The sequence below is a fragment of the Strix uralensis genome, chromosome 4 (assembly GCF_047716275.1).
Source record: "Strix uralensis isolate ZFMK-TIS-50842 chromosome 4, bStrUra1, whole genome shotgun sequence".
NCBI classification, from domain to species: Eukaryota; Metazoa; Chordata; class Aves; order Strigiformes; family Strigidae; genus Strix; species Strix uralensis.
This window is the reverse complement of record NC_133975.1, coordinates 29,504,248-29,531,036: the sequence shown is the minus strand read 5'-3', so window position 1 is coordinate 29,531,036 and position 26,789 is coordinate 29,504,248. Positions and strand designations below refer to the sequence as shown.

General features: G+C 43.5%; 1 protein-coding gene across 6 annotated transcripts in view; it reads left to right on the top strand.

Annotated features, from left to right (window-relative positions):
- The window catches only part of CORIN (corin, serine peptidase), a 173,940-nt gene that overhangs the window by 91,178 nt on the left and 55,973 nt on the right, over positions 1–26,789 (top strand). For all 6 annotated transcript variants that reach the window (XM_074866115.1, XM_074866112.1, XM_074866113.1 and 3 more), the window contains exon 6: positions 10,469–10,582. In XM_074866115.1, the coding sequence (XP_074722216.1) occupies positions 10,469–10,582 (114 nt within the window). The remainder of the gene's footprint in view (positions 1–10,468; positions 10,583–26,789) is intronic.

Genomic DNA, 26,789 nt, shown 5'->3' with positions numbered 1-26,789 from the left:
ACCAGTGGTGTTTAGTCAGGGGTTTTGGAAGCTTTTCCAGATTGTAAACCTTTCTGGGGAAGGTTTAAAACAAGCAAGTTTCTCTGTCAGCCAGGATTGCTTCCATTTGCTTTGGCTTCCATTTGCTTTGGCTTCCTTTTACCTAACATTGTTTCTTCTTCAAATCTGAGTGGGATGGTCCATATATTTTTTTACTTCAGACACCTATTTCAGGCTTTATTTCTTCTTTTTCTTTATTTCAAACTGTCCCAGCATTTCTGAGTATGCAGCTGTTTGGCAGCGTTCAAGAAAGTCTTATAAATGGTTGCAAATCTAAATCCTCTAGGTTTCAGATCAAATATCGAAATTCAACATCCAACAAAAGTGTTTGTTTTACAGCATAAGACAAGGTTTTTATAATTTCCGTTAAAATCTGATCCTTGGAGGTATGATCAAATTGTCACCCTTCTGAAAACTTTGGTAGAAAGCAGAAATTACATTCATTGGAAGTACTGTTCACAGTGTGTGTGCTCTCCTTGCCCTGAACACTGCACTGACTGGACCAAACAATATGCAGTCATCGCCTATTAGAAGACTGCAAGAGGTGAGATTAATTTTTCTTAAAATTCCTTCTGATTGCTGCTGGGTGCTAAAACTGAGAGGAAGAAAACTGATTTCAGTCTTCTTTTTGTTTGCGTATAACATACAAGATAAATAGGAAGATGCTCACTTCAGGTAAGAAGAAATGGAGAAGTGGATTGGGATGGAAATCAGAATCGATAGGAGCAGAATAGGATAGAGATGTATTAGGAAGGGAGAGTCAATGATTTATAAGTGCTTGAACACATTTTTGTTCACTGTCCAGAAATGAATATGGGACTCCAGAATCTTTGCTCTTCTGATCTGTAGGAAAAATGGTCAGATAAACATCCTTTCCCAGGTCAAATTGGCATATTCACACAGAAGGTAGAAGTCTGTTGTTGCTTTCTTAGTACCAGTGAAGTTCTGTACTGATAGAGATCTGCAAGCAAATCAAGATGGTTCCTTTAATGGTTATTTTTGATGTATTTATGCTGTTTTCTTTTTTGAACATGCAGGAAATAGCATAAAAGTCTAAGTTAGAAGAATGTAAGATTTCCGAGTCAGTTAAAGTTGCCTTTCCAACCTCAAACAGCCTTTCTTGTATGATGAATTACAATCTTTTGATTATGTTATCATATTCTATTTTTACCTGACATCATCGTCTGTGGGATAAACACTGGTCTACAGGGAACTGGAGCCCATACTGAGGAAGGCTATTTTTTTCTAGGGTCCCCCGTAGGGCTTACTGATTGTAGCAATTGGAAAGTGCAATGCATAAGGCAGGGAACTGGAGAAACACAACAGATTGGCTCATAATAAAGAAAATGTGATGTTATAATATAGAATGAGATTCTTTCCCTGTCACTGTTGCAGAGACCATGTGTAATGTTGAGCAAGGCACTGGAATAAAAATTTTCTCAACTGTTGTTTGCACACTTCCAATTAACTGGACTCCTTATTTTTATAGCTGGGGTTTATTCACAATTGAAACATGCTCTTGCAGCTACAAGTAAAGGTGACAGGAGATATTTTTTGAACGTGGAAAATAACATCAGAGTCTTTATTCCCCAGAAAAAAAAAAAAAAATCACATACTGATGTGTCTTAGATTGGACAATTGAAGTTATTATTAATTATTTTCACCTTAATATCTCAGTGGCTCATTTTTTTCCCCTGTGAAATGAGAATATGAATGCTATCTAACCTTATGTTGCTGTTAAGACTATCATATTTGCAGTTTGTAATACTCTTCCAAAAGTGGTAGAATAGAGGGGAGGCTGTAACTCTTCAGTTAGAAGTTAAGAAACGTGTCCAACCGCACAGTGGGTAGGGAGGGCACCTACTGAGGAGCACATAGTAAGAGTGTGCAAAAGGATGGTGCTGGTGGTTTTGCCCTACCTTGCTTGTTAGAAACCTTCTTTAAAATGTATTGCATAAATCGCTTTCGCTGCAATAACCATGGCCCCATTACACAACTGGAAAATAATGTTTTTCTTGTAAAATCAAGATCATGTGCTGCCCAAGTGGAGAATGCACCTGGGAATGTAATAGAAAAGATTCTGAAATTATTCACATAAGTTTTTATTACAAACACATTCTTCATACAAGGGTGTATATGTCAGTTGACAAGTCTAAGATTGCCATGTTTCTTGGGGATGATAAAATAATATTTCAGTCTTAGAAAAGCATGTAAATATGTTGAAAAAAAATAGTCCCCTGCTGCCAAAAGTTAAGAGTAAAAATGAAGGTGCTGAGAGTGTGTGTATATCCATTGCCACAGTGCAATAGAAAGAACTGCTATGCTAGCACCACAAATAAAATTGGAAATATGGATAACTAATTGCACTTGCAGTCAGTGCAAGCTAGAGCTATTTGTCATATTTGAAAAACACCCTCTGCATGTTTAGGCATGTCCGGTGCTCAGTGGTATGTCACAGCATCCACTGTACACTTAGTGGTTTGGCAAATTGTGAAGAATATCACGTTGCTATACAGAAAGGCTGATCATGAGCAGAAATTTTTTGTAGGCACATTAAAGGCTCCTTCTACAGTCCCAAGGGCAGATTTAACAGGTGTAAGAGTCTTTTCATGACTGCCTGTTGAGGTCTTTTAAAATGGGTCATTTACTGATAGCAGGTTTAAATGGCTTTGTTCTACCTCAAAAATCATATTGTTTCCATTGAGATGTATTTTTCAGGTTTTCCTCTTGACTTTCTTGCATTCGGTGATGTTCCTCTGACAGCTGTCCTGATGTTTCCCAAAACGGAAATATAATTCAATCCCTGCGGGAAATCTTGAATATCAATTCATCAGTGTGAAAATAAGTTCATAAGAGTCCTGCAGCATTAACTTTGTAGTACTGAGGCTAATGATTTTTCTCCTCAAAGACCTCAAGAAAACCGAGAAGTTTTTTCATCTTTTTATAGGTATAGAGCTAAGGCACAGATTGCCTGAATTGTCCAAGGTGATGCAAAAAGTTTGCAGCAGACCTAGGAAGAGAACCTTTATCTCTGGAACACATAAAAGATTCCTTACTCTGTAAGAACATCTTGCCTTGCCTACGCTTTTTTTTTATGGTGTTGCTTCATAGTGCTTTTATAAATTAGCTGATCTTTAATGAATAACATAATGTTTGGATTTTTTTGATATTGTAGCTGATTTTTTTCACTTAAAAATCAAATCAAGTATTTAATAAGACATGGTAATGGTATTTAATAAGACAAGGCATAAAATTCAATTTTACTAGAGAAAGTAATGAGTTTTTCAAAGAAATTTTCTGTCTGCTCCTCAACCACAAACTAATGGGGGATGTTTTATAAATCAAAAAATAGAAAATAAAGAATTTTAGGGAAAAGAGTGATGGAGACTTGTATTGTGTGAGGGAATATTAGCTGTATTTGCAGGTGGGACTTTCCTTAAAATGAGGCAGTGTTATTTCCATCAGATTTAAGTGCAGTTATCATGAGATAGATAATATGTTGCAACTGTGATAATCATTATAGACTGACAACAAAAGATGATTTTGCACTCTACTGAAAATGTAAGAGCCCTTCTAGATGTGAAAACATGACTGTTCACTTTTAATGAAGGGGAAAAAACAGTTACTAATATTCTAATGTCTAGGAGTTGGGTTACTTGGACGGTGCTCAGGAAAGCATAGTTTTAAAGAAAGTGAATGCTCACTTTGCAAATGGTGGCATACCTAATACACTCTGCAGGAACAATGGACACACTACTTTTGCAGTGAAAGATGTCTTCCATGTGTACTGTGAAGTCATGGAAAGGCAGAGGTAGCATCTGGGATAACTGAAAGAATAATGGAGAACTGAGGACAAGGAATACCTCCCTATCTGCCTGTCAGTATCACATTATTTTTCTAATATAGTCAGCCAGAGGCGTCAAACAGCTCTTGGAACTTGAGATATGTCATTGACTGCCAGGTAGCATCAGACGAACAGAAATGAGGCACCATGAGGAGTCAGGCTGAGCGATCAGCCTGCTGTAACCCAGCAGCCAAGGACCCGAGGTCACCATCAGGGAGCAGCATGAGCTGGGCTGCTCCCTCCAGGCAGACAAGCTGGGACCTGAGGTCAGACTGCTGGGATGCAGAGCCTGAATGCAGCAGGCAGAGCTGGCCCCAGACATGGCATAGTGATGAACTAGGTCCAGGGTCCAATCAGAGAGCCCAGTCAGGAGGCAGGCCCAGAGACAGGACTGGTGGCAAGGCTCCAAAGTGGCTCCAAGCCCACCTAGGAGTCAGGGCCAAAGTTAGGGCTACAGATCAGCCACGGTGTCTATGTGAGGGATCCATCCAGGAGGTGGAGTTGGATATAAGGCTGTGCCTCCAGCAGTGCTCAGGTGAGCCTGAGTGCATGGGCGGGGTGTGGGTGGAGGCCCCAGGGGAGGCTGGTCAGGGCCGTTCAGGCCATATTGGTGCACTCATGGCTCTGACAATCACTATGGGCAGGTTGTCCTGGTAGGTTCAAGAATGCAAAAGAATGGCAAAAAGATGCATTCTAGGCTGTAGGTTGTACCTGGTAGCTGCAGATTAAGAATAGCAGTGAAAAGAAAACCAATGCAACTGAGAAATAGTACAAAACCATGGAGATCTTAGACCTAGGTCTAGAAAGGGTGCTGGTCATCACTGGAAGTGTGAGAGACTGAGAAGAGAGAAAGGTATTAGAGTAAGACCAAGCCTGAAAAACTGTCCATTACCAAAGTGAAGGCAACAGCAGGGCTGAAGGATATTTCGGATTTTTCAATCATGGGTTGGTATACAAGATGCCAGACCTTTCGGCATTGGATGGGAAGCACCTGTCCCAGAGGGGGAAAAGGATCTTGGGGCAGGAGTTAGCTGGGCTCATTGACAGAGCTTTAAACTAGATTTGAAGGGGGAAGGGGGCAAAACACCAGCCCATCTGAAGTGCATGTATACCAATGCACACAGCATGGGTAACAAACAGGAGGAGCTTGAAGCCATGATGAAACAGGAAAATTGTGATGTAGTGGCTATAACAGAAACATGGTGGGATGTCTCCCATGACTGGAGAGCGCCAATTGATGGCTACAAGCTCTTTAGAAAGGATAGACAAGTAAGAGGTGGTGGGTGGCGCTGTATGTTAGGGACTGTTATGATTGCTTTGAGCACAAGTGTAGTGAAGACAGGATGGAGTGTCTTTATGTGAGAATCAGGGGGAAGACCAACAGGGCAGATATTGTAGTAGGAGTCTGCTATAGGCCACCCATCCAGGACAGAGAGGTGGATGAAATATTCTATAGGCACTTAGGAGAAATCTCATGATCGCTTGACCTTGTTCTTGTGGGAGACTTTAACTTCCCAGACATCTGCTGGAAATACAACACAGCAGAGTGGGACCAGTCCCAGAGATTCCTGGAATGTGTGGCAGATGATAACTTCCTGACACAGCTGGTGAATGAACCGACCAGAGAAGGTGCCCTGCTGGATCTCCTCTTTGTGAACAGAGAAGGACTGGTGGATGACGTGGTGGTTGGAGGCCAACCAGGGCATAGTGACCATGAAATAATAGAGTTCTCTATTCTTAGAGAGGCCAGGAGAGGGGGCAGCAGAACTGACATCCTGGACTTCCAAAGGGCTGACTTTGTCTTGTTTAGGCATCTGCTTGACAGGATCCCTTGGGAGACAGTCCTGAAGGATATAGGGATCCGGGAAGGCTGGGCACTCTTTAAGAAGGAAGTCTTAATGGCTCAGGAGCAGGCAGTCCCCAGGTGCTGTAAGAGAAGCCAGCAACAGAGAAGACCACCCTGGCTAAACAGGGAGCTTTGGCTGCAACTCAGGGAGAAAAGGAGAGTTTAAGGCCTTTGGAAGAAGGAGCTAGCCACTCACAATGATTACAAAGATGCTGTGAGGCTATGCAGGGCGGAAATCAGGAGGTCTAAAGCCCAGCCAGAAATTAATGTGGCTTCAGCAGTCAAGGACAACAAGAAATGTTTCTATAAGTATGTCAGTAGCAAAAGAAAGACCAGGGAGAGCCTCCATCCCCTGCTAGACACAGGAGGAAACATGGTAACAAGTGATGAGGAAAAGGCTGAGGTGCTTAATGCCTTCTTTGCCTCAGTCTTTAATAGCAAGACTAGTTGTATTGAGGGAATCCAGCCTCCTCAGCCAGAAGACAGAGACTGGGAGAACGACCCCCCCGCAATCCAGGAGGAGACAGTCGGTGACCTACTGCATCACACAGACACACACAAGTCTATGGGACTGGATGGGATACACCCAAGGGTGCTGAAGGAGCTGGCTGGGGTGCTCGCCAAGCCGCTTTCCAGCAGTCCTGTCTGACCAGGGATGTCCCGACAGACTGGAAATCGGTCAATGTGATGTCCATCTATAAGAAGGGTCGGAAGGATGAGCCGGGAAATTACAGGACTGTCAGCTTGACTTTGGTGCCCAGGAAGCTGATGGAGCAGCTCATCCTGAGTACCATCATACAACACATGCGGGACAACCACATATCAGCCCCAGTCAGCATGGGTTTATGAAAGGCAGGTCCTGCCTGACAAACCTGATCTCCTTCTACGACAGGGCGACCTGCTTACTGGATGAGGGAAAAGCTGTGGATGTTGTCTACCTTGACTTTAGTAAGGCCTTTGACACCGTTTCCCACAGCATTCTCCTGGCGAAACTGGCTGCTCACGGCTTGGATGGGCACATGCTTTGCTGGGTAAAAAACTGGCTGGATGGCCGGGCCCAAAGAGTTGTGGTGAATGGAGTTAAATCCTGTTGGCGGCCGGTCACGAGTGGTGTCTCCCAGGCTCGCTTTTGGGGCCACTCCTCTTTAACATCTTTATTAATGACCTAGATGAGGGGATTGAGTACACCCTCAGTAAATTTGCAGGTGACACCAAGTTGGGTGGGAGTGTTGATCTGCTCAAGGGTAGGGAGGCTCTGCAGAGAGACCTGGACAGGCTGGAGCGATGGGCTAAGGACGACTGTATGAGCTTCAAGAAGGCCAAATGCTGGGTGCTGCACTTGGGCCACAACAACCCCCAGCAGTGCTACAGGCTTGGGGAGGAGTGGCTGGAGAGCTGCCAGTCAGAGAGGGGCCTGGGGGTGTTGATTGACAGCCGGCTGAAGATGAGCCAGCAGTGTGCCCAGGTGGCCAAGAAGGCCAATGGCATCCTGGCTTGTATCAGAAATAGCGTGGCCAGCAGGGACAGGGAAGTGATCTTACCCCTGTACTTGGCACTGGTGAGGCTGCACCTCGATTACTGTGTTCAGTTTTGGGCCCCTCACTACAAAAAGGACATTGAATTACTTGAGTGTGCCCAAAGAAGGGCAACGAAGCTAGTGCAGGGTCTGGAGCACATGTCGTACGAGGAGTGGCTGAGGGAACTGGGGTTGTTTAGTCTGGAGAAGAGGAGGCTGAGGGGAGACCTCATCGCCCTCTACAGCTACCTGAAAGGAGGTTGCAGAGAGCTGGGGATGAGTCTCTTTAACCAAGTAACAAGCGAAAGGACGAGAGGTAACGGCCTCAAGTTGCGCCAGGGAAGGTTTACACTGGATATTAGGAAGCATTTCTTTACAGAACGGGTTGTTAGGTGTTGGAATGGGCTGCCCAGGGAGGTGGTGGAGTCCCCATCCCTGGAGGTGTTTAAGAGTTGTGTTGACATAGTGCTGAGGTATATGGTGTAGTTGGGAACTGTTTATGTTGGGTTGATGGTTGGACTGGATGATCTTCAAGGTCTTTTCCAACCTAGACAATTCTGTGATTCTGTGATTTTGTGATATTGGTCTCCCACCAACAGCCAAAATTTTTGATAAGATACTGTTGAGAAGACCAGCACCTTTCAAGAGGTAAGAAGCTTACTTTGTCAGAACAGGGAGATACCTTTTTTAATTCCTGATTTAGGTTTAGATTTTTAGGAATAAACTTCTATAAACCACTTTGAATTGCTCACCTGATTCCTTGTTTGTCATTGGACAAATCACCTGGGCCTCCTATCCGAGCTTTTCACATGTGCAAAAAAGGAGGCATAACGCTTGCTATCCTGGAGTCTAAAGCACTGTAAGATAAAAGCCATGTGTTTGAGATTTTAAGAAATATTTTCCATTAAGTTTTATTTTTTGATACACTAAATCAAATATTTTGATATACTAAAATCAAAAGATCACCACTAAATAACGAATTCCTGAAATTCAATGAAACAGTATGGCTTAACAACAAAATAAAGCAGATAAAAATTGATGTAGCAGCATGGAGAATCAATATTTATTAGTTCATGATTCTCATCTCTTTCTACCTTTCATCTTTCATAGCCTTCAATTCTACCTGTATGCTTTGTGAAACACTGCCAGATTTCATCAGCACCACTTTACTTTCCATTTTGTTTCATTTTTATAAGTCCATTCTTCTGAAGACATATAAATGAGATTACTCATGTATGCTCTGAGTTGCTTCATGACAGACTGTTTTGTTGGAAGAGATTAAAAAGAACTTCCCCTCCTTTTGTAAGTGAAATGCTGGCTCCAGAAAGAAGACTTTAAATGGGACATTAGCAGTGTGTGAGTTTAGGACTCATCTTTCACTTAAGGTCAGTTTTTGTTTGCCAAAGAATGTGTTTGATCAGCACATTATTGTGGTTAATACTTCACTGTTAAGGATAATTCCTTATGCTAGGAAATCTACTGAGTGCAGCACCAAGTAAAATGTTGACACAGACATCATCGTAGTCCTTGATATATTAACAGCTTCATCTGGAATTTATGTAGTGTGTTACCTTCATGCTATCATTTACTGCAGTGCCAAACTCAGGTCATAAAAGCTCATACTACTAAAAATTATATCATTAGATATTTGGTTATTTTTCCTTAATTTAACTTTAAACTGTATTCTGCATGGATATACTTGTTGGTAGACATGTTATGAGGAATACAAAATTATGATGAGAATACTATGTATTTGGTTTTTGCTTTTGAGATGTAGATTATAAATACACTTTCCAGACTTTATTAAGCATCAGGTTCATGGAATAAAGGGAGAAGAAATAGGAACTGAACTCTCCTATAAGAATATGAAAAATGCAAATTTAGGCATTTTAAAATGAGTAATATGGAGCTATGTTGTGATCAGGTGCAAAATTACTTTAATGGAGGAATAAGATTCTGTAGCCGCTGCTGCTGAAACTGATGTTTTTTCATACCTGTGATTTGCATTCTGGTGAAGTTTGAAAGCTACAATTAGAGATCTTTACTGTTCTTGGCAAACTTGGATAGAAAGCTTGAATTACAATGGAAATTCTATGAGTAGAATTTTGAACTTGCATGAGATTTTATTGTTTGAATTTGCTGTTCTCACACATGGATACATTTAATAAGTTGACACTGGCAAAGTGGCAGGACATTTTTTTCTCCATCTCTGAAAGCTATTTCTCATTTCAGATATGTATGCTTAAAGCAAAGTTACTGGGTTTTTTTTACTGATCTTTTACTGGAGGTGAAACTTTCAGTTTGCTTTAGCTTTGTTGAGTAGCCTGACTGTTAACTGTGGCTTTTGTATAAAAAAACCCCCAAAAAACAACCACTAGGTTCTGTACTAAATATTTGCTTTTCTACTTGACATCTTTACTTGGCATCCCCATGTAATTTTCGCTTGATATCCTTCCCCATCTGTATGCTTTACAGGGATTTTTCTCAGTCAATGTTTTTAAAGAGAGCTTGGAAGTTTGGTCTCTGTTGCGTAGACTAAAGGGCAAACAAATTATTGGTGATCAGCATCTCTGTAATTTATGTGCCTTGAAGGACTTGAATGGGAAAGTGTTATAAGTTCCCTCCCTCTGAACGTAATGGCCCTGGAAGGTATCTCCAGTGAGATACCCAAAGCTCTAGGCTGATTTTTTTTTGTCTCTTTAGGTATGTCAATGCCCTGTATATTGAATAGCAATGATGACTGTCTTCTAGTGTTCAGGGAGTTATAAGAGTGTTTGAGGAATCCTTCCCCTCTAGAAAGGTGTTTGTGCTATGACACTGTTAAGTCTAAACCTGGTAATCTTTCCTGAACACCTAGGCTAGGAAGATCCATATATTGTAAATTTAATTGGATATTTAATTTGATGCATCTATTTAATGGGAAAAAAAAGAGCCTGTTTAATCCCATCCTAAGGTCAGTTTTAAACAGTTATTCTGTACAGCTGCTTTTTAGACTTAATGTTAGATTGAACTTCACTGATTAACTCGGCTTAGATACCTGTTTTTGAAATAACAAAAGTTAGATGAAAATGCCAGTTTGCACTTTCTTGAATTTGATTAATTTGGGGTTTTTTGCTTAAGTGCATCAATTAAGACTCATTGTTCTAACTATCTTTCACTTCTGCTTATTTCTTCTTACCCTGAAAAGTTTAACATGCATTCTTTCTTTTCTTGTCTTTTCCAGCACTGTGTGGAGGAGAGGAGAGTTTCTTGTGTGCCAGTGGGATCTGCATCCCAGGAAAACTGCAGTGTAATGGCTACAATGACTGTGATGATTGGAGTGATGAGGTCCATTGCAGTAAGTTTTTTAAACCCTTCAGTGTTCTATTGAAGCACTGAATCCATTCAGGGAAATCTAAAATCTAAAGAAGGTTATTGGTACAGAATAGGAGCTTTGCATAGTATTTGCATATATTGACATTTTGACTCGCTCAGTTGCCCTTGAAGGTGTTTACCTTTGCTCACTGGCAGCAGCATGTGTTTCTGATCTATCAAATTTTATTTCTGGAAGCAGATTCTAAGATTTCTTCAAGGAGCCATGTGGAAATTAAAAGTCTTTTGGGGCATTTTTTTTTTTTTTCAATGGATCAATAACATGCGTCAGAAGAGCAATTCTGATAATAAACTGAAGACTGTTAGTTGCATCTTTTTCCTAGCCCTTGGCATTGATTTTACAGCAGATGCAAAATCATCTGTTTAGAAAGTTCTCTTGGCCTCAACCCTGGATGTGGTTTATTTAAGTAAATCCTAGTATATGCTGCAGTAGAAAAAAAAAAGAATACAAATGCTTAAGAAAAGTGAATATACATGCTTAATATCATAATTTCTTATTTATTTCTCTGTGGTAGTATGTATTCTTAGAGCTCCTATGTGTTTTTCTGTGTTGACAAAAACATCCTTGGACTACTAACACCTTTAGAAAAGCTGAGCAAATGTACAGTAGGAAAACAATGAAAAGGAAAAAAAAAAAAAAGGAAAGAAGGAAAACATGGAACAATTACTAAATAGGGACTATAGTAGGACATGGTGCCACAAAACAGTGCTGAGCATTCAGATTTTGGAAAATGTCAGACCTGAGGTTGAGTTCCAGACTGTGCAGTTTAGACTCATCTCAAGAGATTTGTTCTTATTAGTGATTTAAGAGCCTGGGCATTCCAAGACTCACAAAGCTGCTTTTAAGGAAGTTGCTGATAGATTTTATCTGGGATACTCCAAGGAATAAATGATGGCTTCAATTTCCTCCTGGTCTCAATGTGAATGAGGCTAGAGCTTGCTTTTCTTCTAATATCCTACAATTTATTTAATGGAGGTTGATATAATTTCTGTTACATAAAAAGTATTACATATTTTTATCTTTTAATTTTCCCTATCAGTATTAACTTCAGTTTTTAATGTGGGATAAAAAATTTAAAAATGCCTGTGAGACTATGGCTCCCAAGTTCCATTAGAAATGGGAAAATAAGAAATTAGTAATATAAGAATAAAAATACTACATGTCATGAAAAAACAAGCATTATAAATTTTGTGAGTTAAGATTACCTTTAAAAGAAAGCCTGTTAAATGACACAGGGTTTATAGGCAGAGGATGTCTTTTATTAGGATATTTGGTAAGAGTTGGGGAGAGAGGGTGGACATCAAATAAGAACTTCTTGAAATACACAGCAGAAATAGCAAAATGAAGGAGGACTTACTTGCCTGAAAGCTTGTCTGATAAAAGATGCTGTGTTTCCTGCAGTCCTTGCCCCTCTCAAGTTCCTAAGTCACCTCATAGAACAGTTTGGGTTGGAAGGGACCTTTAAAGGTTATCTAGTCCAGCCCCCCTGCAGTGATCAGGGACATCTTCAACTACATCAGGTTGCTCAGAGCCACATCCAACCTGACCTTGAATGTTTCGAGGGATGGGGCACCTAGCACCTCTCAAGGCAACCTGTTCCAGTGTTTCACAACCTTCATTTTAAAAAATTTCTCCCTTATATCTAGTCTGAATCGACACACTTTTAGTTTAAAACTATTACCCCTTGTCTTATCACTGCAGGCTCTGCTAAAAAGTCTGTCCCTGTCTTTCTTAAAAGCCCCCTTTGAGTATTGAAAGGCTGCACTGTCTCCAAGCTGAACAACCCCAAGTCTCTCAGCCTTTCCTCACAGGAGAGGTGTTCCATCCCTCTGATCATTTTTGTGGCCTTCCTCTGGCCGCGCTCGAATAGATCCATGTCTTTCCTATACTAAGGACTCCGGAGTTGAACATAGTACTCCAGGTGGGGTGTCACCAGAACGGAGTAGAGGGACAGAATCACCTCCCTCGACCTGCTGGCCATGCTTCTTTTTATGCAGCCCAGGATACGGTTGGCTTTCTGGGCTGTGAGTGCACATTCCCAGCTCATGTCCAGCTTTTCATCCACTAGTACCTTCATGTTGTTCTCCACAGGGATGCTATCAATCCCTTCATCCCCCAGCCTCTACAGATAGCAAGTGTTGCCCCAACCCAGCTGCAGGACCTTGAACTTGACCTTGTTGAATCTCATGAGGTTTACACAGGCCCACTTCTTGAGCTTGTCCAGGTCCCTCTGGATGGCATCCTGTCCCTCAGGCATGTCAACCACATCACTCAGCTTGGTGTTGTCTGCAAACTTGCTGAGAGTGCACTCGATCCCGCTATGTCATTGATGAAGATATTAAACAGTACTGGTCCCAATACAAACCCCTGAGGGACAGCACTCATCACTGATCTCCTTCTGAACATTGAGCTGTTGACCACTACCCTCTGGATGTGACCATCCAACCAATTCCTTATCCACCAAACAGTCATCCATCAAATCCATATCTCTCCAAGTTAGAGAGAAGGATGTTGTGGGGGACCATGTCAAAGGCCTTACAGAATTCCAGATAGACAACATCTGTAGCTCTTCCTTTGTCCACTGATATAGTCATTCCATCATAGAAGGCCACTAGGTTGGTCAGGCAGGACTTGCCCTTGGTGAAGCCATACTGGCTGTCTCGAACCACCTCCCTGTCCTCCGTATCACAGAATCATCAAGGTTGGAAAAGACCTTGAAGATCATCTAGTCCAGCCATTAACCAAATACTGACAGTTCCCAACTACACCATATCCCTAAGCGCTATGTCAACACAACTATTAAACACCTCCAGGGATGGGGACTCCACCACCTCCCTGGGCCTTCCAACGCCTAACAACCCGTTCTGTAAAGAAATGCTTCCTAATATCCAGTGTAAACCTTCCCTGGCGCAACTTGAGACCATTCCCTCTTGTCCTATCTCTTATTACTTGGTTAAAGAGACTCATCCCCAGTTCTCTGCAACCTCCTTTCAGGTAGCTGTAGAGGGCGATGAGGTCTCCCCTCAGCCTCCTCTTCTCCAGACTAAACAACCCCAGTTCCCTCAGCCACTCCTCGTACGACATGTGCTCCAGACCCTTCACCAGCTTCGTTGCCCTTCTTTGGGCACACTCAAGTAATTCAATGTCCTTTTTGTAGCGAGGGGCCCAAAACTGAACACAGTAATCGAGGTGCGGCCTCACCAGTGCCGAGTACAGGGGTAAGATCACTTCCCTGTACCTGCTGGTCACACTGTTTCTGATGCAAACCAGGATGCCATTGGCCTTCTTGGCCACCTGGGCACACTGCTGGCTCATGTTCAGCTGGCTGTCAATCAACACCCCCAGGTCCCTCTCTGACTGGCAGCTCTCCAGCCACTCCTCCCCAAGCCTGTAGCGCTGCTGGGGGTTGTTGTGGCCCAAGTGCAGCACCCGGCATTTGGCCTTCTTGAAGCTCATACAGTTGTCCTTAGCCCATCGCTCCAGCCTGTCCAGGTCTCTCTGCAGAGCCTCCCTACCCTTGAGCAGATCAACACTCCCACCCAACTTGGTGTCACCTGCAAACTTACTGAGGGTGTACTCAATCCCCTCATCTAGGTAATCAATAAAGATGTTAAAGAGGAGTGGCCCCAAAAGCGAGCCCTGGGAGACACCACTCATGACCAGCCGCCAACAGGATTTAACTCCATTCACCACAACTCTTTGGGCCCGGCCATCCAGCCAGTTTTTTACCCAGCAAAGCATGTGCCCATCCAAGCCGTGAGCAGCCAGTTTCGCCAGGAGAATGCTGTGGGAAACGGTGTCAAAGGCCTTACTAAAGTCAAGGTAGACAACATCCACAGCTTTTCCCTCATCCAGTAAGCAGGTCGCCCTGTCGTAGAAGGAGATCAGGTTTGTCAGGCAGGACCTGCCTTTCATAAACCCATGCTGACTGGGGCTGATATGTGGTTGTCCCGCATGTGTTGTATGATGGTACTCAGGATGAGCTGCTCCATCAGCTTCCTGGGCACCAAAGTCAAGCTGACAGTCCTGTAATTTCCCGGCTCATCCTTCCGACCCTTCTTATAGATGGACATCACATTGACCGATTTCCAGTCTGTCGGGACATCCCTGGTCAGACAGGACTGCTGGAAAGCGGCTTGGTGAGCACCCCAGCCAGCTCCTTCAGCACCCTTGGGTGTATCCCATCCAGTCCCATAGACTTGTGTGTGTCTGTGTGATGCAGTAGGTCACTGACTGTCTCCTCCTGGAATGCAGGGGGGTCATTCTCCCAGTCTCTGTCTTCTGACTGAGGAGGCTGGATTCCCTCAATACAACTAGTCTTGCTATTAAAGACTGAGGCAAAGAAGGCATTAAGCACCTCAGCCTTTTCCTCATCACTTGTTACCATGTTTCCTCCTGTGTCTAGCAGGGGATGGAGGCTCTCCCTGGTCTTTCTTTTGCTACTGACATAGAAACATTTCTTGTTGTCCTTGATTGCTGAAGCCACATTAATTTCCAGCTGGGCTTTAGACCTCCTGATTTCTGCCCTGCATAGCCTCACAGCATCTTTGTAATCATTGTGAGTGGCTAGCCCCTTCTTCCAAAGGCCTTAAACTCTCCTTTTCTCCCTGAGTTGCAGCCAAAGCTCCCTGTTTAGCCAGGGTGGTCTTCTCTGTTGCTGGCTTCTCTTACAGCACCTGGGGACTGCCTGCTCCTGAGCCATTAAGACTTCCTTCTTAAAGAGTGCCCAGCCTTCCTGGATCCCTACACCCTTCAGGACTGTCTCCCAAGGGATCCTGTCAAGCAGATGCCTAAACAAGACAAAGTCAGCCCTTTGGAAGTCCAGGATGTCAGTTCTGCTGCCCCCTCTCCTGGCCTCTCTAAGAATAGAGAACTCTATTATTTCATGGTCACTGTGCCCTGGTCAGCCTCCAACCACCACGTCATCCACCAGTCCTTCTCTGTTCACAAAGAGGAGATCCAGCAGGGCACCTTCTCTGGTCGGTTCATTCACCAGCTGTGTCAGGAAGTTATCATCTGCCACACATTCCAGGAATCTCTGGGACTGGTCCCACTCTGCTGTGTTGTATTTCCAGCAGATGTCTGGGAAGTTAAAGTCTCCCACAAGAACAAGGTCAAGCGATCATGAGATTTCTCCTAAGTGCCTATAGAATATTTCACCCACCTCTCTGTCCTGGGTGGGTGGCCTATAGCAGACTCCTACTACAATATCTGCCCTGTTGCCCTTCCCCCTGATTCTAATGCAAAGACACTCCACCCTGTCTTCACTACACTTGTGCTTGAAGCAATCATAACAGTCCCTAACATACAGCGTCACCCCACTGCCTCTTCTTCCTTGTCTATCCCTCCTAAAGAGCTTGTAGCCATCAATTGGTGCACTCCAGTCATGGGAGACATCCCACCATATTTCTGTTATAGCCACTACATCACAATTTTCCTGTTTCATCATGGCTTCAAGCTCCTCCTGTTTGTTACCCATGCTGTGTGCATTGGTATACATGCACTTCAGATGGGCTGATGTCCCCAGCACCTTTTTGCATTTAGAGGTCCTAAGTCTGGCCTGACCTTTCACAGCTGTTTCCACAGTTACTGATCAATCAATATCCCTTGCATCTTTGTTGTGCTGCATGTCACCATCCCTTGCCTCTAGTGGGATAGCAGGATGAGGGTCATCGCTGGCACAACAGCCCACAAACTCTGATAATCTTCCCTCGGGCTTATGTCTGGGAGTTCCAGTTTTGTCCCCTTCCCCCTTCAAATCTAGTTTAAAGCTCTCTCAATGAGTCCAGCTAACTCCTGCCCCAAGATCCTTTTCCCCCTCTGGGACAGGTGCTTCCTATCTGATGCCTAAAGGTCTGGCATCCTGTATACCAACCCATGATTGAAAAATCCAAAGCCCTGATGGTAACACCAGTCTCGGAGCCACAAGTCCATCTGTTGAATTCTCCTGTAATCTTCTTCATCCATCCCCGCAACTGAAGGGATGGAGCAGAACACTACTTGTGCCCCTGACCCCTTAACCAGTTTCCCCAAAGTCCTGAAATCTCTCTTCATTGATTTAGGACTTCTCTGGTAATATCATTGCTACCTACCTGAAAAACCAAGAGAGGGTAGTAGTCCTTGGGTCTCACTAGAGTGTGGAGTTTAGTCATGAGGTCCTTCAGCCAGGCCCCAGGGAGGCAGCAGACTTCCCTATGAAGCGGGTCTGGTCTGCATATTGGGCATTTGACACCCCTCAGAATGGAGTCACTCACTACAATGACCCTTCTGGGGTTCTTTTTTAGAATTGGTTTTAATACCTGATCTAGAGTCACCCGGCCTTGGAGGACCTTGATCTTCCTCCTTGTTTGACTCATTTTCTTCATCCTTCTCTACTTCATTCAAAATTTCCAGGGCCCTCAATCTATTGTGAAGGGGCACCTGTCCTGGTTTAGCCAGGGTTAAGTTTCCCCAGCAGTGGGGGGGAAGCTCTAGCCGGGTTATGCATATATCATGCTGACGTCACATCCTGGCGCGAGTGCGGGAAGAATCGGTGATCGCGTGGGTTGGCGCAGCCGGTTCTCTCACTGCTGTATCGGTATATACTTTGCTCTGTTCATTGTTATCACTGTTATTGTTATTGTTTGTTGTGTTGCTGTTGCACTGTTGTATTAAACCTTCCCTTATCTCAGTCTCGGGGCTTTGTATTTCACTCCCTTTGTGGGGGAGGGGCAGCGGCCACGTGGTCTCAGACCCCGGCAGGGGCTAAACCACCACAGCACCATGGAAGGTGAGTGAGGTTGGGAGGGGATTTTCCTGCCTCCTTGAGCAGGGACCTGTTTCCAGTCTCCCCCATCTCTTAGGTCCCCTCCTTCTGCCTGGTAGCAAGAGGGTGAGGGATCGCCTGCCTCTTCTGGAGCCTCCATTTGCTCCTTTTTCTTCAGGGGTGCTAAGGTGCTACTCCACCAATCAATTTCCCTTTCACACTCCCTAATACTTCTTAACCTTTCAACCTCTTCTTTGAGTTCCGCCACCAGGCTGAGCAGGTCATCCAGCTGATCACAACACACACAGGTGTTGTCAACTGCTGCCTCCGACAGGATTGATAGGCTGACGCACTCCCTGCCGCCTGGGACCTGGACCTCTGCATACCTTAGCATAGCTTCTAGGAGGATCTGTTCCATGATCTTCTCAAGCACAGAGGTGAGGCTGACAGGTTGATAGTTCCCAGGGTTCTCCTTTCTAGCCTTTTAAAAATGGGTTCAGTGTTTCCCTTTTACCAGTCACTGGGGACTCCTATCACCCTATTGGCTCCTATTACCTCAGGAGCCCCTGGTTCATTTCAGTAAGACTTCAAGTGTGCTCCAGTGTACCCAGTGCATCTCAGAGCAACAGGTTGAGGGCCCTTGCTAGCACACCATCCCTCTAACCTTGGTGTGTTGTCCCACAGCGTGTCACAGGCAAGCCTGATACTATGTGCCTCCCCCTTCAAGTTTAGTTTAAAGCTCTGTCAATGAGCCCCACTGGCTTGTGAGCAAAAGTCCTCTTCCCCCTTTAAGAAGGGTGAATCCCATCCAATGCCAGCAGGCCTGGTGCTGTGTAGACCATCCTACAATTGAAAAACTCAAAACTGTAGCAGTGACACCAGCCACAGAGGCATATATTAATAGTCTGTTTCTCACAGTGTTGCTGCCTGCAACTGGAAGGATAGAGGAAAAAATTACCTGTGTTCCAGATTCCTTTACCATCCATCCCAGGGCCGTGAAGTCTCTTTTGATCACCCTTGGACTATATGTTGCAACTTAATCGCCACCCATATGGAAGATCAATAATGGGTAATGGTTCGAGGACCGTTCTGTGCTAGGAATTTTCCTAGTGATGTCCTTAACCTGGGCCCCAGGCAGGCAACAGCCTTCCCTAAGAGAAGGGTCTGTCCGGTGTAGGGATTCACCTACAACTATAACCTGTCTTTCCTGCCTTGTGGAGGTGGTTGTGCTATGGAGGGTAGCCTTTCTGACCTTGGCAACACCTCTGGTGTAGATGAACCATCATCCACATCATCCATTGACTGGCGTTCTTCATCCAGAGACTGTACAGAGGCACCTGGGAAGGTGACGTGGGCAAGGAGGGAGTTCACCTGCTGCCTCAAGCGTGGACTTGCCTCCATTCATTCCTTTAATTTAAGCTACTGCCTTCTGCCTGGTGAGGAGAGGATACATGATTCCCTTGATCTTCTTTGTTTTTGGTGGCTGTTCCTGTTTCTGTCTCAGGGAGGGGAGAGCCTGGTCCACCCGTCTACCTCTTCCTCAGACTCCCTGATGCTCCTTAACCTTTCTACTTCCTCTTATAGCTCTGCCATCGAGGTGAGCAGATGGTCTACTTGGTCACACCTCACACAGCTGTTCTCACTACTGCCATCCATTACCAGTGAAAGGCTCTGGCACACCCTGCAGCCTGAGACCTGGATGTCTGCATGTTTTTGTGGGAGCTCTCTCTGGGTTTTCACATCCATTCTGGGGAGTGCCGAGGACATAGCTTGCTGCTGGGTGGATACTGTAGCTAAGTTCCTTCTGAGAGGGTGATGACCACCAGTTGAGCTCACTTCTTGAGTTGTTAGGATGATGACTCACTGCCACACAAACTGCTGTGCCATGCTCTGGTTGTTCGCGCTCCCTAGGCTGCTTTTTATAGGTGTGGGGTGGCCATGGTTGCTCTGGCAATGCCCAGGCCTTGTCAGCATCTCCTGCGAGAGCTGCCGGCTCCTGGCAAGTCTCTCTGCCGCCCTGGCATTTCTCTGTCTCAGGAAACCCCGCTGTGCACCAAGATCTGCCACTCCACTGCAGATTGAGACGGCACTGGCACAGCTCACCTCAGTGACTGACTGTGATTATGTGGTGGTTTAGCCCCTGCCGGGGTCTGAGACCACGCGGCCGCTACCCCTCCCCCACAAAGGGAGTGAAATACAAAGCCCCAAGACTGAAATAAGGAAAGGTTTAATACAACAGTGCAATAGCAACACAACAAACAACAACAATAACAATAACAGTAATAGTGATAGCAATGAACAGAGCAAAATAGCTACCAAATACAGCAGTGAGAAGCACGATGTACAAAACCACGAGTGCACCGCGCTCCGCGCCAGGAAAATGTGACCTGCCGGGATGTGACGTCCGCATGGTATCTGAATAACCCGGCTAGAGCTCCCCCCCACTGCTGGGGAAACTTAACCCTATCCTGGTTAAACCAGGACATATTAGAGGAACATTTTTATCAACACTTATTAAAGCATGGAAATACACCATTAAGACACTCTGGACAACCTTACTGTTACCTCGTACTGGTTATTTTTATTGCCAAGTAATAACCCGAAAATTATGTTTCTTTCACAGCAGTGAAAACTGCTGTTCCCTGGTTTAAATTAAACACACTTTTAAAGGTATGTTAGTTTGGGATCTTTGGTTTGGTTTTCGTTATCTTCCATCTTCAGAGTGCTACAAAGAAGAGACCTTTGGGCATGTCTGCTCTCTGACAAAGGCCACAGCCATGTGTGACGTCAGCTATGTTCTTCATCTCCTTGGAATGAAGGGGTTTCTTTTTCTATTGAGAAAAAAGCAAAGCTACTAAACTTCAATTAATGAAAAAGAAATGGCAAAAATTATTATTAACCCTGAAAATGTATTTTCTTCAAGTCCAGCCAATGTATGCAAGTTTTAAGTGTATGAGTAGTTTGAAGAGTCTGCCTTATTCCTGTAGGGATCATTATAGATAACTGAAGGTTATAATTGTATAATGAATTAATAATCAAATTTATGATTTTTTTTTTTAATTGCTAAAACACTTCTCCTTCAATCAAAGTATATGCTATCAAATTTAAGCCTTATCCTAGGCTCATTCATAAGGTGTTTCACTTCAGTTTCAAGACAGTTCAGTAGTAACTTTCACAGTGACTGACATTTCCATAATAATGAAAGTATTTTGTACTCCCAAATATTTGGCAATATTTAGCAATATTTGAGAAAGAAAATAAAAATTTGAGTTTTTATGCTTTGTTCTATTTTGTATAAACTGAATTATGACTGCTAGTGCTTACACATAGCTTTTCAGTTTTTAATAGGACCCAGAACAATACATGGAAAAGCTGTTCCCTTCTTATTAAGTCCAAATTATATTTGTTCATAGGAAAGTTTTATATAGCGTGAAATTTATTTTCAAATTTTTGTTGTTAACCTTGAGGATGGAAGGAATGAAGTATATGAAACAATAGCAGCAGATTTAGCTTAGAGTAAACAGCATTGAAGAGGATAACTCGCTATAAACATATGGCTCACTTCTGGTCTAATTTTTGTTGCACTGATTTCTGGGGAGCTGTTTTGTCTGCATGAGAATTGTAAACAAAGACTGTGGGCAATATAGATGGAGAAAAATATTTGGACTCTGTTCTAGCAGACAAACTTATGTAGCAGTAGGTTGTTTAGGAGTAAAAATTACACAGAAATGTGAGTCTTTCTACAGCAGGAGTCTTGGGAAGAGACCATATGAGAGTCTTCACTATCTTCATGAGTCAGAGCTGTGAGGAGAATCTTTTTATTACAGTTACTTCCCAAATGAGATTAAAAGGCTTTTAAACTCAAAAAGCCAAGCTTTATTAGAATGTAAAAGAAAAAAATTAATCCTTTAACTGAAAGAAACTTGATAAGGCAGAATAAAAATAAAAAAGATTTACAAACAAAACTGCCTTTGCTGACTGTGGTCTTGAAGGTTGTGTGTTGGGGCTTGGTTGCAGTCAACTCAGGAGCTCTTTTTCTCAGCAAATTCTGTTCTGTGTTCTTTTGACCTTGGGAAGTTTCTTTAACTCAGTGGAGCCCTGTCCATGTGTTTGTTTCCTGCCCTTTCAAGCTTTGTTTCAGTCTTTGAAGTGCTTTTGGTTTGCTCCTTGTTGAATTATTGCTCTGCCTCCTCTACTCTGTAAAAGCTGTAACATAACATAGAACTGCATGCAAACAGATAGGTTTCTCAGGGATGACAATAATGGTACTGATATTTAATTTTGGGGGGAGAAATAGATTTCTCCCAGCTGTACACAGTATTGGAGTCACAGTAATTAATTTCATTCTGTTATATGTTAATGAGATGGATTGAAAATTGAGGTGGATTGAAAACTGGATGAATGGTTGGGCCCAGAGGGTGGCAATCAGAGGCATGAAGTCTGTTTGAAGGGCAGGAACTAGCAATGTACCCAGGGTCAATACTGGGCCCAAATGCATTCAACATCTTAATAACCTGCATGATGGATGCGGTAAACTGTACCCTCAGCAAGTTTGCTGATGACACCAAACTGGGAGGAGTAGGCTGTCACACTGGAGGGTCATGCTGCCATCCAGAGGGACCTCAACAGGAGGGAGAAATGGGCTGACAGGAACCTCATGAAGTTCAGCAAGGAGAAGTGCAGGGTCCTGCACCTGGGAAGGAACAGCCCCCTGCACCAATATATGCTGGGGGCCGCCCAGATGGATAGCTGCTTGTCAAAAAAGGGACTGGGGTTCCTGGTGGTCACCAAGTTGAACATGAGCCAGCAATGTGCCCTTGCCGCAAAGGCTGATGGTATCTTGGGCTGCATTAGAAAATGTATCCTTCCGCTCTACTCAGCACTGGTGAGGCTGCACCTGGAGTGCTATGGCCAGTTCTGGGCTCTTCAGTAACAGAGAGACCTGGACATAATGGAGACAGTCCAGTGAAGGGCTACAAAGATGTTTTAAGGGTCTGGAGCTTCTCTCCTATGAAGAAAGGCTGAAAAAGCGGGGACTGTTTAGCCCAGAGAAGGCTGAGGGGGCATCTTACCAATGTATATAAGTGCCTGAAGGGAAGGGTGTAAAGAAGATGGAGACAGGCTCTTCTCACTGGTGGCCAGTGACAGGACAAGAGTCAATGGGCACAAACTGAAACACTGGAGGTCCCTCCTGAACATCGGGAAATATTTTTTTTTTACTGTGAGGGTGACCAAGCACTGGCACAGATTTCCCAGAGAGGTTGTGGAGACTCTATCCATGGACATACTCAAAAGCTGTCTGGACATGGTCCTGGGTGTCCACCGGGCTCTAGGTGGCCGTGCTTGGGCAGAGGAGGTTGGACCAGATGATCTCCAGAGGTCCCTTCCAACCTCAACTATTCTGTGCTTCTGAGAATGAAATTAATCCTTAGTGTGTCTAGGCAGTGGCACTTAAAGCTTCAGAAAGCTAAAAGACAGCATATTTTTTCATCTAGACAGTTAAAGCCCTTAAATAGAATTTCAGAACAGGATTCTGTAAAGTGTAACTAATTGTATCTTTGTAAGGGTAATTGATGGATTTAGATTCAAAAGACTGAAGCTTGCCAGTGTACTCGGATGCATTAAAAAGAAACAATATCTGGAAGAATCATAAAATAATAGAATGATTTAGGTTAGAAGGGACCTTAAAGATCATCTAGTTCCAATGCCCCTGCCACGGGCAGGGACACCTTCCACTAGACCAGGTTGCTCAAAGCCCCATCCAACCTGGCCTTGAACACTTCCAGGGAGGGGGCATCTACAACTTACTCTAAGCAACCTGTTCCAGTGTCTCACCACCCTCACAGTACAGAATTTCTTCAGTTTCTTCCTAATATCTAATCTAAATCTACCCTCTTTCAGTTTAAAATCATTACCCCTTGTCCTATCCCTGCACATCCTTATCAAGACTCCCCATCTTTCCTGTAGCCCCCTTTAAGTACTGGAAGGCTGCTATAAGGTCTCCCCAGAGCCTTCTCTTCTCCAGGCTGAACAACCCCAACTCCCTCAGCCTGTCCTCATAAGGGAGGTGCTCCAGCCCCCTGATCATCTTCGTGGCCTCCTCTGGACCCGTTCGAGCAGCTCCATGTCCTTCTCTGTTGGGGGCCGCAGAGTTGAACACAGTACTCCAGGTGGGGTCTCATGAGAGCAGAGTAGAGGGGGAGAATCACCTCGCAAGGTCCTGCATGTGGTCAGGGCAATCCCAAGCACAAATACAGGCTGGACAATGAGTGGATTGAGAGCAGCCCTGCAGAGAAGGACTATGGGGTGTTGGCTGACAAAGAAGCTCAACATGACCCAGCAATGTGTGCTCCTAGCCAAGAAAGCCAACTGTATCCTGGGCTGCATCAAAAGAAGCATGACCAGCAGGTTGAGGTTGGCTGAATATGAGCTGGCAGTGTGCCCAGGTGGCCAAGAAGGCCAGTAGCATCCTGGCTTGTATCAGAAATAGTGTGGCCAGCAGGACTATGGAAGGGATCATCCCCCTGTACTTGGCACTGGTGAGGCCGCACCTCTAATACCGTGTTCAGTTTTGGGCCCCTCACTACAAGAAAGACATTGAGGTGCTGGAGCACATCCAAAGAAGGGCAACAAAGCTGGTGAGGGGTCTAGAGAACAAGTCTTGTGAGGAGCAGAGGAGGGAACTGGGGTTGTTTAGTCTGGAGAAAAGGAGGCTGAGGGGAAACCTTATTGCTCTCTGCAACTACCTGAAAGGAGATTGTAGCAAGGTGGGTGTCGGTCTCTTTTCCCAGGTAACAAGTAATAGGACAAGAGGAAAGGTCCTCAAGTTGCACCAGGGAAAGTTTAGATTGGATATTAGGAAAAATTTATTCACCGAAAGGGTTGTCAAGCGCTGGAGCAGGCTGCCCAGGGAAGTGATGAAGTCACCATCCCTGGAGATATTTAAAAGATGTGTAAATGTTGCACTTAGGAACATGGTTTAGTGGTGGACTTGGCAATGTTAAGTTAATGGTTGGACTGGATGATCTTAAGGATCTTTTCCAACCTAAATGACTCTACGATTCTTGTTTCTTTATCTTTATTTCAAGTTGTTATTCATCTTCTTGCTGCTTAATCATTTAAATGAAGTCATGCTTACAGTGGTCGGTAGCAATTAACATACAGCATTCCTTTAAATCTTGTTCTGCTCTTGCTTCTGATGACTTCATGCACACACATATTTCCTTTCACATTTAATTCATACTAATCTTCATATTTCTTTTATCTATTGCTACATTTCCTCCCCCATTTTTGTTAAAAGAGAAGACAGCTGCAGTAATAGCAGAGCAGTTTGCTTGTCTGCTGCTTCAGTGCCAGTTCCAGTAACCTGGTGGGTGCATTGATTTGTGCTTGTAATGCTGTGATCAGCTCCTTTGATGGCAGGATGAGGTGACAAGAGATGAAGCCTATTCACCTCAATACCTTTGGTCTTAAAGGTACTGCTCAATCAGGTTTGGTTCAGAATTCCAGATTAAAAAAAAAAAAAGTAAATGTATCCAGAGGCATTCTCCTGGGATGTCTAGGTACCTGTTGAAGCTTCCCCCATCTGCAGTCCCAAAATACAGGACTTACATTTGTTTTAGATGCTACCAGCTTGGAGAGATGTCTCTGATTTTTAGTTATGAAGTTACATATATTAGGGAGGAAGTGGTCTGTCCCTGTACAGGTGACTTTATCTGAGCTAAATGTCTATACTGGCTGTATGGAGAATCAACTGTGGGATGATGCATGATTTGTCTGATTTTAAGCAGATAATTTAAATGGAGTATGTGCTTTAGAAATGATGTAGATGTCTAAAGTTACATGAGTGAATCTTACAGCTGTGTTTCCTTAGTTTTAATGTTGAAAATTATATACATTATGAAATATAGAAGTCTCTGTTTTTCATCTTTTTCATATTAATAGTTCTTTCTAGAATCTCCTTTCAGGATTCAGCATCAAGAAATCAATCACATGATGCAATCACTTTTCTATTCCTGGCTCTTGACATGCATTTTTCCCTTTGATGGGTCGTAGTAAGTATGCAGGTAATAGTTAGGCTTTAGCAGAATCCAGCCCTCTTTTTGAAAGTATTTAATTTACTTCACAGTGTCACTTTTTTACACAGCTGCAGCTAAAAGCTGATATTTAGGATTTCATCATGTTGCTTATACCATTTGTGACTTTGTGTAATGGAAGGTAACAGCTGAGGAATCAGAATTCAACTCAGCCAGCTATCACATAGGAGTATGAACAAGAGAGAAGCTGTAACGCTGATCTACAGATGCAAAAATTATCAGTGCCCAAACTTGGAACTGTCAGAAGGATCCTGATGAGCGAGTTTTACATATAATGTACCAAATGCAGTAGGCTCTCTTACATCCCTCTGGCTGCACTTACACACACATCCTTTCTTAATATGTACACTCACTTCCTCTTCCTCCTCATGTGATTTTCTCAGTCATACTTCTCTTTCACAAAGGGTGAACAAGATGAAGACCATTTTAGTAGTAAAATACAAAAGAAAAATGTTACACACATGTGTCACTGCATACCACACTCCAGAATAGAACATCTTGTTGTATTAAGGTCTCATTTACTCCTAGAAGTGGCAGAACTTGTACATTGAGTCTATATCTTTAAACATACATCTTTAAAATGTAGGACTCCTAAAATCGCCTCTGAGTGTTGGGCTGAGGTGATTCATGGTCAGAAGGACACATGATGCAATACTGAAGTGGTGAGAACAGGGTATGCATGAACAGAGATCAAAGGTTTGCTGAATGCAGAAGATCGATGAGGCCTTATTTGTGTTTAGTGGAGTATACAATAGGAATCTGTATTTAATTTTATGAAAACTGGGCTTGTCCCATCATTATCAAAATTTAAGTTGAGCCTTTTATAAATGGCAGCTGCAAAGTACCCATCTTATTCAGATGGAAGTAACTGGCTACCCTGTACTATATATTATTGCCAGTATCTTGAAGATGTATGTTAAGACTGTTAGATTTTCATCAAGTGACTCTCATTTCCTTGCAAGGAAGTCTGTATTCTTTTTGTTTACCCTGTCTGTGTGGGCCTGAGAACTGGGTCACTGCTGCAGCTACAGAAGTATGAATGTAAACATGAATGGGGGTGTGGGTGGAAGTTAAACAGTAAACAACATAGAAAAAGACAGCTTTGTTTCATTTGCATGAGGAGCAATGGAAGTATAGAAACTGTCAGAATTACAAACTAATCAATAAGGATAAAGGTTGCCAGAGTACTTCACGCTGTTGCATACTCAAGTAATGTTTAGAATTTTACTCTTAGCTGGCTATTGTTCTGCTTACATGAAACTAGAATTTAAATATTTTCATTTAGTTTAGGGTTTTTGGTATTTACTGTTTCATACCTTTTGTTCTTTTA